At 45.4% G+C, this 12617-nt stretch overlaps 1 protein-coding gene across 1 annotated transcript in view; it reads left to right on the top strand.

Annotated features, from left to right (window-relative positions):
* Positions 1 to 1902: 1902 nt before the first annotated feature.
* The window catches only part of LOC121284315 (hemopexin-like), a 46178-nt gene continuing 35463 nt past the window's right edge, over positions 1903 to 12617 (top strand). The window contains exons 1-4 of the mRNA XM_041199704.1: positions 1903 to 1973; positions 3814 to 3992; positions 6215 to 6282; positions 10476 to 10553. Of these exons, the coding sequence (XP_041055638.1) occupies positions 3928 to 3992; positions 6215 to 6282; positions 10476 to 10553 (211 nt within the window). The 5' untranslated portion in view covers positions 1903 to 1973; positions 3814 to 3927. The remainder of the gene's footprint in view (positions 1974 to 3813; positions 3993 to 6214; positions 6283 to 10475; positions 10554 to 12617) is intronic.

Below are 12617 nucleotides of genomic sequence, written 5' to 3' on the forward strand. Positions count from 1 at the left end.
GTCTCACCACTGTAGAGCAGTGCACTGAGGATGCCGGCTTGGCAGAGGCGGAGGTGGAAACTGTTCAGAACTTTCTCCTGCCTAGAGTATGTTGTCCAGGTCTCACCACTGTAGAGCAGTGCACTGAGGATGCCGGCTTGGCAGAGGCGGAGGTGGAAACTGTTCAGAACTTTCTCCTGCCTAGCGTATGTTGTCCGGGTCTCACCACTGTAGAGCAGTGCACTGAGGATGCCGGCTTGGAACTTAGATTCATGGTTTGCTATTCTCAGTCAGGTTGCTATTGTTCCAAACTCTCTTACTCAACTTGGACAGAACAGCTGCAGCTTTTGTGCTCGTATGCTAATTTTCGCATCAAGTGCTGATTGTGGAGCCTGGATAGGTGACGCTTGGATATGTGAAGCTATCAACAGCCTCCAGTGTCACATTCTCAATGCTGATAGATAGCAGAATAGCTTCGTCCTGGACCATGGCCATTTGTCTTCCCGATGCTGATGGAAAGAGGAGATCACATTGAGCAGCTTCTGTGGGCAGCCAATATTCTCCAGCACCTTAAATAGACTATCTCTGCTCACATGGTCAAATGCTTTGGTGAGATCGATGAAAGCAATATAAAGTGGCCTCCTTTGTTCACGGTATTTTCCTTGCAGCTGTGGGACTGAGTAGATCATGCCAATTGTAGATCTTCCAGGTCTGAAACCACGCTGGGATTCGGGGTAGATATGTTCTGCCAGGAACTGCAGTCTGACACGGGCAACACAGGCAAATACTTTTACCATAATGCTCAGCAGGGAGATGCCTCGATGATTGGTGCAATTATTGCAGTCGCCCTTGTGCTTGTATACAGGGGTCACAATCTTTGCATCACGCATAACCTGGGGCACTACCCCCTCCCTCCAGCAGAGACAGAGAAGTTCTTGCAGATGCTGCAGGAGTGCTGGTTTGCCGTGTTTGTTGAGTTCAGGCAGTATAGTATCAGCACTTGGGGGTTTGCCCAAGGCAGGCCAATCAATAGCTTTGCTAAGCTCCACCACTGTGGGTTCAATATCCAGCTCTGCCTTGACAGACAGGCTTGCTATGGTGTCTAGAGCTTCCTTGGTGACAGTGTTCTCCCTTTAGTACAACTCAGGTTGTGTTCTACCTATCTCTCCAATTGTTTATTGCAGTCAGTGGTGACCACCCCGCCTTTGTTTTCAATGGAGCTGTTTTCTTTGCTGAAGGATCCCTCCATACATGTCACTCGCATTCCCTGTGTTGGAGGACATCTTGATATTCTGGCAAAGTTGTAAACAGTAGTCATTGGTCCATGGTCTAGCAGTAGCCTGTCGGATGATACTTCAGGTGGCTCTACGTATATTCCGAGTCTCTCACTTGGATCTCTTATAATTAGTGAGAGGGGATTGCTTGGCTTCAATGGCAGGTTCCATCACAGTGATGTTAGCCTCGAGCGAACAAGCAATTTTCCATTCTTGCTTCCTTGTAGATGGTGTTCAAAATATGTTCCGTTTCACTTCTGCACTCTGTGTGGGAATGCCAGAGGGCACCCATTCAATCGAGGTGTGGAATTGTTGCTTTTCATCCAGGTAGGCATATGGCTGATGTTGACATGAGGTCGACATTTCTGCTTTGAATGAAAAAACTTCAAGAGTTGCATCCTCAAACTAGCACATACCAGGGAATGATCTGTATCACAGTCAGTGCTGCGGTAGCTGCTTATGTTGAGAATGTAGGTCATAGAGTCATGTCTGGTGATGATCAGGTGCAGCTGGTGCCAATGCCCTGATCTTGGATGTCTCCAGAAACAAGGTTTGTTCTGAAAGAAGATGTTTGTTACATAAAGGTCGTGGTAGCAGCGAAGCTCAAATAGTTTCTGCCCATTCTCATTTATCTTTCCTAGGTCATGATATCTGATGCAGGACCGTCATGTCTAATGGTCTGTGCTCACTGCAGAACTGAAAACCTACCACTAGGTAAAGGTGAAAGCAAAATACTGCAGACTCTGGAAATCTGAAACAAAAACAAAAGTTGCTGGAAAAACTCAGCAGGTCTGGCAGCATCTGTGGCGAGAAAGAGAGAGTTAACATTTCGAGTCTGTATGACTCTTCTTCAGAACTAAAGAGAAGTAGAAACGTGGTGAAATATATACTGTTTAAGGGGAGGTGGGACAGATGAAGCTGGTTAGAGGGCCACTGATAGGTGGAGGCAAAGGAGAGATTGCCAAAAATGTCGAAGGCATGTTAATGGTGGTGATATAAAGGAGGTGCTAATGATGACATTAAGAGTAGAAAGCAGGACGAGCAAGTGACAGATGACCCTAGTGGGGTTGGGGGTAGGGGACGCTGTGGGAGAAAAGATCGAAATAGGCTGAAAGGTGGGGATGAAACAATGAATGGAAATACATTTTTTAAAATAATAGGAGTGGGTGGAAAAAATGTATATATAAAAATTTAAAAATAAATATTTGTAAAAAGGGGGATCAAAAAGTGGTGAAGATGGAGAAGAGAGTTCATGATCTGAAGTTGTTGAATTCAATATTCAGTCCGGAAGGCTGTAAAGTGCCTAGTCGGAAGATGAGGTGTTGTTCCTCCAGTTTGTGTTGGGCTTCACTGGAACAATGCAGCAAGCCAAGGACGGATATGTGGGCAAGAGAGCAGGGTGGAGTGTTAAAATGGCAAGCGACAGGGAGGTCTGGGTCATGCTTGCAGACAGACCGAAGGTGTTCTGCAAAGCTGTCACCCAGTCTGCATTTGGTCTCTCCAATGTAGATGAAACTGCATTGGGAGCAGTGAATGCAGTAGACTAAATTGAGGGAAGTGCAAGTGAAATGGCCCTTGGACAGTAAGGAGGGGGGAAGTAAAGGGGCAGGTGTTGCACCTTCTGCGGTTGCATGGGAAGGTGCTGTGGGAGGGGGTTGAAGTGTAGGGGCTGATGGAGGAGTGGACCAGGGTGTCCCAGAGGGAACAATCCCTGCGGAATGCTGCTGGGTGGGGGTGAAGGGAAGATGTGTTTGGTGGTGGCATCATGCTGGAGTTGGCGGAAATGGCGGAGGATGATCCTTTGAATGCGGAAGCTGGTGGGGTGATAAGTGAGGACAATGGAGACCCTATCATGGTTCTGGGAGGGAGAGGAAGGTGTGAGGGCGGATGCGCGGGAAATGGGCCGGACATGGTTGAGGGCCCTGTCAACCACCGTGGGTGGGAAACCTCGGTTAAGGAAGAAGGAAGACATGTCAGAGGAACTGTTTTTGAAAGTGGCATCATCGGAACAGATGAGACGGAGGTGAAGGAACTGAGAGAATGGGATGGAGTCCTTACAGGAAGCGGGGTGTGAGGAGCTGTAGTCGAGGTAGCTGTGGGAGGTAGCTGTGGGAGTCGGTGGGCTTGTAATGGATATTGGTGCCCTTTATATTGTCTCTGCATCACTTCACATTACTCTGCATTAAATTTCACCTGCCATATATCGGCCTGTTTCATCAGTCCATGTCCTCCCAAAATCTTTTACTATCGTCCTCTTGGTTTACTACACCTGACTTCCATGTGACATGTCACGCATACCCAGCTCATTAATATAAGTCAAAAGGAGCAGTGATTCCAACACCAACCTCTGTGGAACAGCACCTCCAGCATGAAAAAAAACAGCCATTCCCAACACTTTCTGTCCTTAGCAAATTGTATCCATGCTGCCGCTGACCCTTTAACCTCTGATGGGTTTTGATTTTGCAAACAAGTCTGATATGTGAAACTTTATCAAAAAGTCTTTCGAAAGAGCCTGGGTCAGGGACTGTTTGTTCTGACAATGACTTCTCTGCTCCAGTAGGACCTTGCCATGTGTTTGTTTTGAGAAAGGACATGTTGACTGGATGTATATATATATTCCTCAGTCTTGCCCACAGCACCCAGCCCTGCACAAAAGGAGATCAACTGAGGGACCATGAAGTTTCTACTGGGAGGGTTGTGTCTGTCTTGGGTTCTGGCCCTCGGCTTCTCTTTCCCCTGGTGAGTACTGCATCTGTGCAGAGTTCCTGCAGCATGGCTTGTTAGAGCGTTCAGTTATTGGAGGTTAAATAGATGGTTCACAGGGTGTGTGCAGTGCTCTGTCTGCTACTGAGTCATACACCAAGAAATGTCTGGTCAACGAATTAAACTATTTCAATGACAAAACTGATGGGTGTTTATTTTTGCGTAGTTTCAATCCAAATTAACAGATGATTCAAATGAAGCCAATTTGATCTAAGATGGTTAGACGGTGGACACATCAGGAACAAGAGAGACAAGAATCTTCTGGATTCTTTGCTGTAATCTCTGGAGTAGTTGCTCACTGAGTCACAGCTGATGTTAGAGAGGAGGCAGAGAGGAGACAGCAGGAGTGTTCCAGGTCTCTAGGGGATGAATTATGAATAAAAGGAATTTAGTTACACTGGAGGAAAGCAAACTGAGGGGAGGACAGATAGAAATTGTTCTTCTGAATAATGAAGGGTTGAGGTAACTGAATCAGTGCAGAACCTGATAGAAGAATTATGAACTTCACCAGCCTGGAGCAGGTTAAGAGTCAAAATTCTGAGCACATTGATCACTGGCCAATGGTTGCTGGGATGTCACAGAGGGTAACACACAGGGTGACACACAGGGTGACACAGAGGGCGCTCCATGTCTCTTGCAGCCAGTGATGAAACCCGTCACCTATAGCAACAGTCAAAACACCATCTCAGAGAAGCACCTGTCCCCACAAAAACCGAATGTGGAAAACACTCCAGGAAAGGAAAGTCATTGTGTTTTCTTAATCTACTCTGGGAAAGTGGATCTCGATTGCAATTGGGTTTTGTACAATGTGAGTGAATGAGGCACATCTCTTTTGATCTATGCTGGTGCCGTAGTTATATTACATGGTTATGTTACTGGACTAATAATCCAGAGCTAGGGAGTGGAGAGAATGTGGAACTCACTATCACAGGGAGTGGTCGAGGTGAATATTGTGGATGCATTTAAGGGGAAGCTGGATAAACACAAGGGAGAACGAAGAATATGTTGATCGGGGAGATGAAGAGGGGGTGGAAGGAGGGTCATGTGGATCAGAAACACCAGCACAGAGCAGTTTCTGTGGCCTGTTTAGGTGCTGGACTGTCTATGTAGTAACATATGGATTTGAGAACAGTGCTGCAGGAAATGCAGGAGTGAAGATGTTGCAGCACTGTTCAAAAACAGAGGAAAGACAGAAACTGGTAACTACAAGCCAGACAGTTTAATGTCAGTTTTAGAAAAAGTAATGAAGAGCATTGTCAAGGACAAAACTAACTCTTACTTGGTGAAGTATGGCGTAGACTGCGCAAATTTGTAAAGGTAAATCATGTCTGTAATGTTTGAGCTTTTTGATGAAGTAACAGAGTGAGTCAATGAAGGTCATGCAGCAGATGTATATAGTACCATATAACAGGAGCACATGGTATTACAGGCTAAAGGATAGATGGGAGTGAGTAGTGGTTTTCTGACTTAACGAAAGTACATAAAAACACAAGAAATAGGAGCGGGAGTAGGCCATTCAGCCCCTTGAGCTTGCTCCGCCATTCAACTAGACCATGGCTGATCTTGTACCTCAACCCCATTTCCCTGCACTACCCCCATATCCCTCTGATATGCAGTGGAGTCCCCCTGAGGTCAGTATTAGGATCATTGTTTCTCCTTGTTCTATGTAAATGAGCCGGGTTTGAGTCTATGGAGTAAATTCTTGAAGTTTGTGAATGATACAAAACTTGATAACAAAGTAAATCGTCGGGGGGTTAGGAGCAGAGATCTGGAGGATGGAATAGTGAGACACACTGATACATGCCAGTTACAATTTAATGCAGATAAACCTTACTGAATCTCGAGAAAGACCTCGATTAGAGCAGCCCTCAAACTTCTAAATCCTTAGGAAATACAAGGCAAGTTAATACTTCCCCATAGTGTAACCCGGAGTGAACACGAGCAAGGGCAGGACTGATCTTGGCAATGAGAGCTTTGGTTAAAGAGCCTGTCAACAATAAGCATCGAGCCTCTCATAGAAAGAATAGTTATTTCAGTCAGGTACTGGGGAGGGGGCAGTCAGCGGCGATGGAACTCTATCCGGCCCTTAGCACATGTCATGTCCTGAAGAGAGATTACAAGAAATCTGGAAGAAAAGGTGAGACAAGGACAATTGTCAGAGAACCACTTGGTTATAGATATTTGTTGTTTAATTCCAGGATGAATGGTCAACCAAACATCACGCAAGACGTGTTAAGCCAGCACCATCCACATCCCAGAATTGCAGGTTAGTATCCACTCTGCTACTTTCCTCTACACCTCTAGGGACAGGAAAAGGTAATTTAACCCCTCGATCCTGTTCCATCATTCAACGCAATCGCAGCTGATCTGTGACCTAACTCCTAAAACTGCCTTAACCCCATAATCCCTTAATACCTTAATACCATTGGTTAAAAAAACTATCAATCTGAGATTTCAAATTAACAGTTGATCTTTGTGAAAGGAGAGTTCTACTACTACTACTACTTTTCCAGTTTAAAAATAAAAGTGCTCTTTGTCAGATGGAAACAGTCATTGTGATGGGCATGTAGACCATTGCCAGTAATCATTTTTAAACTTGAAGTTTGTTTTTATATGCTCACGTTTTTTAAAGCTATGTGTGGAGAAGTGTTTCCCCATCTCACTCCTGAAAGGTCTGTCTCTAATTTTCAGACTCTGTCTCCTAGGCCTAGACTCCCCAACCAGTGAAAATAGTTTCTCTCTACTGACCCTATCTGTTCCCCTTAATATCCTGAAAACTTCAATCAAATCATTCTCTAATTTTCCAAATCCCAGGGAATACAACCTAGTTTGTATAATCTCTCCTTGTAATTTAATCCTTGGAATCCAGCTATCATTCTGGTAAATCTACACTGTACTCTCTCCAAGGCCAGGATATCCTTCCTAAATTGTGGTGCCCAGAACTGTTCATAGTGACTGCAGGTGTGGGTCTAACCAGGGCTATGTGTACCTGAAGCAGGACTTCTACCCCCTAGTCTCTGGGTATGAAGAGCAACATTCCTTTATCCTTTGATTATTTTCTGTACCCAAAGTCTCTTTGGACCTCCAAGTTTCCAGCTTTTCACCATTTAGAAATTACCCCGTACTGTAGAGTTGATAATCTGTCTGATGCAATGCCTCGGCCTAAAACATGGGCCTGAGTATTTCTCTGCCCACCATCTGAAGAGTCATTGGGGGTGGGACTCCGAGTGCCCTGCAGCCATTTCAGGCTTGAATGAGCGTCAGTTGGCTGCAGGCCGGACTTTCACCCCACGTTTTGGCAAGTGACAGTGCTGCAGTGGACAGATGAGGAAGTTCAGGAAGATGTTGGAGCTTAAGTGTGGGGAGCAGAAGCCAAGGTAAGTTTAAGGGGTCCTAGGGTGGGGAGGGTAGGGAGGGCCTGGAGGGTGCAAATCGCTAATGTAACCCCCCCTGTTTAAGAAGGGAGTGAGGCAAAAGACAGGAAATTACAGGCCGATTAGCCTGACCTCGGTCGTTGGTAACATCTTAGAGTCCATTATTAAGGATGAGATTTCAGAATACTTGGAAGTGCATGGTAAAATCGGGCAAAGTCAGCATGGTTTCATCAAGGGGAGGTCATGCCTGACAAATCTGTTAGAATTCTTTGAGGAGGTAACAAGTAGGTTAGACAGAGAGCCAATGGATGTTATCTACTTGGACTTCCAGAAGGCCTTTGACAAGTGCCGCACAGGAGGCTGCTCAGTAAGATAAGAGCCCATGGTGTTAGAGGCAAGGTACTAGCATGGATAGAAGATTGGCTGTCTGGCAGGAGGCAGAGAGTGGGGATAAGGGGGTCCTTCTCAGGATGGCAGCTGGTGACTAGTGGAGTTCCGCAGGGGTCAGTGTTGGGACCACAAGTTTTCATTTTATACATTAATGATGTAGATGAAGGAACTGAGGGCATTCTGGCTAAGTTTGCAGATGATACAAAGATAGGTGGAGGGACAGGTAGTATTGAGGAGGCGGGGAGGCTGCAGAAGGATTTGGACAGGTTAGGAGAATGGGCAAAGAAGTGGCAGATGGAATACAACGTGGGGAAGTGTGAGGTCATGCACTTTGGTGGGAAGAATAGAGGCATGGACTATTTTCTAAATGGGGAGAGAATTCAGAAATCTGGAGTACAAAGGGACTTGGGAGTCCTAGTCCAGGATTCTCTTAAGGTTAACTTGCAGGTTGAGTTGGTAGTTAGGAAGGCAAATGCAATGTTGGCATTTATTTCAAGAAGACTAGAATATAAAAGCAGGGATGGGCTGCTGAGGCTTTATGAGGCTCTAGTCAGACCACATTTAGAATATTATGAGCAGTTTTGGGCCCCGTATCTCAGGAAGGATGTACTGGCCCTGGAGAGGGTCCAGAGGAGGTTCGCGAGAATGATCCCAGGAATGAAAGGCTTAACATATGAGGAACTTTTGAGGACTCTGGGTCTATACTCGATGGAGTTTAGAAGGATGAGGGGGGATCTGATTGAAACTTACAGAATACTGAAAGGCCTGGATAGAGTGGACGTGGGGAAGATGTTTCCATTAGTAGGAGAGTCTAGGACCCGAGGGCACAGCCTCAGAGTAAAGGGAAGACCTTTTAGAAGAGAGATGAGGAGAAACTTCTTTAGCCAGAGAGTGGTGAAGCTATGGAATTCATTGCCACAGAAGGCTGTGGAGGCCAGGTCATTGAGTGTATTTAAGACCGAGATAGATAGGTTCTTGATTGATAAGGGGATCAAAGGTTACGGGGAGAAGGCGGGAGAATGGGGTTGAGAAACTTATCAGCCATGATTGAATGGCAGAGCAGACTCGATGGGCCGATTGGCCTAATTTCTGCTCCTATGTCTTATGGTCTCATACAAAGGGAGTGATTGGGGTGTCAGGGAAAGGCAGGGGGAGGGAGGGAAGTTCAAAGGCCACCAGACTTTAAGGTGGGAGGGGAGGGTGCCCCCAGTCAGGAGGGGGCCGATCGAGGGTCCCCTCACCCCTTCCCCCCCCATGATCGAGGCCCGTTGCCTTTCAGGGACATCATTAGTCACATTCTGCCAGTTTGAGTATCTGCCCATTATCCCTTCTCGCTGACTCCTGACATTCAATTTCCTAACTAGGTCAATCCCTTCAAATCCTCGTTCACAGTTTCTCTTGAGGGACTTTATCAGGGACCTCTGGAAGTCCGTATAAATAATATCCTTAGTTGGCTTTTTCTTCCTGTTTCATATGGTCTCTAAACTCTTTAGTTGTCCATGGTTGTTTTTCACAAGTGAAGCACTTGCCCCTGAGGTCTATAAACTGATTCTGTATCACTTCTTTCCTCACCTTCCTCGATCCTCTGTCACGTTACTCCTTAACAGATTTACCCAGTTTACTGTGGACAGTCTCTGTCTCATCCCATTAAATTTAGTCTTACCTAAAGCTAGAATCTTAACAGCTGTTTCGAGCTTTTCCTTTTCAAACACTATGTTAAATCTGATCATATTATGATCGCCATTGGATAAGCGTACATACGCTGTTAGGCTGTTAACTGAACCTGGCTCATTCTTCATCACTAGATCTAACATTACAGCCTTGGTTCAAACATGGACAAAGCTGAAGTCCCGAGGTGAGGTGAGAGTGACTGCCCTTGACATCAAGGCAGCATTTGACCAAGTGTGGCATCAAGCAAAACTGGAGTCAATGGAATCAGGGGGAAAATTCTCCACTGGGTGGAGTCATACCTAGCACAAAGGAAGCAGTTGTTGGAGGCCAATCATCAGTTCCTAACAGCACTGTGGGTGTACCTACACCACATGGACTGCAGCGGTTCAAGAAGGCAGCTCACCCCCACCTTCTCAAGGGCAATTAGGGATGGGCAATAAATGCTGGGCCCAGCCAGTGAAGTCCACATCCCGTGAATGAATTAAAAAAATACATGGCCTGCCCCCTTCATTGATTCTAGGACATATTGTTTGAGAAAATTATCCCGGACATACTTCCCCATGGCCTGTCAGCCTGTTATATCACCCACTCCTTAGGATGAAAAGAGAGCAACATTGAACCTCCATCTTGACAGTGAATTCTGACAGTGAGCGTAATCCCAATGATGAAGCATTCATTCATTCTATAGAATAGAGCCCTCCCATCAAACCATAGAATACTAGTGGCCAAAATGCATTTTGATCAAAAGTCACTTCAGTCCAATGACATCACATTCCAACAAATCAGACTGCTCCCATCCATTCACAACCTAGTGGGTGAGATCTGTCCAAGCTGGTCTAACTGAACGGAATCCCAATCAACTAAGTCTCTCCCATCCAGTTGCCTTGTGTAGAATGCCAGTGAATGAAAACGTTTTCACTTGTATTCACTCAGACGTCTCTGTATTTCAAGTTTCTGCATATTGTCTTGGCCATCGCACTGCTTTGGTCTCCTTTCACTAAGTGTCAATGATTTATTTTTCCAGGTTTTCCTGATCGTTGTGATGGTCTTGGATTTGATGCAATCGCCCTGGATGAGCAGGGATCCACCTACTTTTTCCGAGGTAAGACTTGAGCGACAGAGTCGGAGAGCAGAATTTCCTCACTTGGTATCCTCCCAGCCAAAACAACGCCCCTTCCATCACCATTTCCTATATAGTTCCTATGTCCCACTCGCATGAGTTAGGAGCAAACATTTCAATTAAGGTTAAGGCCAAACACTAAAACAAGAACAGAACAGCGCTGAGCGCTGAGGGTGGACATCCAAAATACAACAGAAAGTGGTGTGAATATTTACCAGGTCTGGAAACATCTCTGATAGAGTGACCTAAGCCTGAAATAAAACATACAAGTTTATGGAAAGAATGGGATAAAGTGAGTAGGTGGGATTGAGGGTTATGAGGAGAAGGTGGGTAGATGGGATTACGAACATACATACAAACATACGAATTAGGAGCTGGAGTTCAGAAGAATGAGGGGGGATCTCATAGAAACCTATAAAATTCTAACAGGACTGGACAGGGTAGATGCAGGAAGGATGTTCCCGATGGTGGGGGAGTCCAGAACCAGGGGTCACAGTCTGAGGATATGGGGTTGACCATTTAGGACTGAGATGAGGAGAAATTTCTTCACCCAGAGAGTGGTGAGCCTGTGGAATTCGTTACCACAGAAAGTAGTTGAGGCCAAAACATTGTGTGTTTTCAAGAAGGAGTTAGATATAGCTCTTGGGGCGAAAGGGATCAAAGGATAAGGGGAGAAAGCGGGAGCAAGTTATTGAGTTGGATGATCAGCCATGATCATAATGAATGGCAGAGCAGGCTCGAAGGGCTGAATGGCCTCCTCCTGCTCCTAGTTTCTATGTTTCTATGTAGGAGTAGGCCACCCGGCCCCTCGAGCCTATTCTGTCTTTCAAGTAAGATCATGGCTGATCTGAATATAACCTAAACTCCTCATTCCTGCCTACCCCTGATAACCTTTCACCCTCTTGTTAATCAAGAATCTATCCAGCTCTGCCTTAAAAATATTCAAAGACTCTGCTTCCACCACCTTTTGAGGAAGAGAGTTCCAAAGACTCACAACCCTCAGGGAGAAAAAAGTTCTCCTCATCTCTGTCTTAAATTAGTTTATTTTTAAACAGTGACTCCCAGTTCTAGATTCTCCCAGAAGAGGAAACGTCCTCTCCACGCCCCCCCCTGTCAAGACCCCTCAGGATCTTAAAGGTTTCAATCAAGTCACCTCTTACTCTTCTAAACTCCAGTGGATACAAGCCTAACCTGTCCAACCTTTCCCCATAAGACAACTCACCCATTCCTGGTATTAGTCTAATAAACCTTCTCTGAACTGTTTCTAAGGCATTTACATCTTTCCTTAAATAAGGAGACCAATACTGTACACAATACTCCAGATGTGGTCTGACCAGTGCCCTGTACAACTGAAGCATAACTTCCCTACTTTTGTATTCAGTTCCCCTCACAATAAACAATAACATTCTATTAGCTTTCCTAATTACCTGCTGTACCTGCATATTAACCATTTGTGATTCATGCACTAGGACACCCAGATCCCTCTGAATCTCAGAGCTCTGCAATCTCTCACCATTTAGATAATAAGCTTCTTTTTATTCTTCCTGACAAAATGGACAATTTCACATTTGCCCACATTATACTCCATTTGCCAGATCTTTGCCCATTCACTTAACCTACCTCTGTCACTCTGTAGCCTCCTTATATCCTCTTCACAATTTACTTTCCTACCTATCTTTGTGTTGTCAGCAAATTTAGCCACCATCCCTTCTGTCCCTTCATCCAAGTCGTTGACGTGCATTGTAAAATGTTTTGGGCCCAGCACTGATCCTGTGGCCCACCACTCATCACAACCTGACAACCAGGAAAAGATTTATTTATGCCTTCTCTCTGCTTCCTGTTAGCCAGCCAACATGTTACCCCCGACACCATGAGCGTTTATTTTCTGAAATAATCTTTGATATGGCATGTTATCAAATATGAATTAGCAGCAGGAGTGAGGGGTTGAGGGAAATGGGAAGAAGGTGGATAGGTGGGATTGTGGGATACGGGGAGAAGGTGTGTAGTTGGTGATTGAGGGATATGAGGAGAGGTAATTAGGTAGGA

This window comes from Carcharodon carcharias, chromosome 11, assembly GCF_017639515.1.
Source record: "Carcharodon carcharias isolate sCarCar2 chromosome 11, sCarCar2.pri, whole genome shotgun sequence".
NCBI classification, from domain to species: Eukaryota; Metazoa; Chordata; class Chondrichthyes; order Lamniformes; family Lamnidae; genus Carcharodon; species Carcharodon carcharias.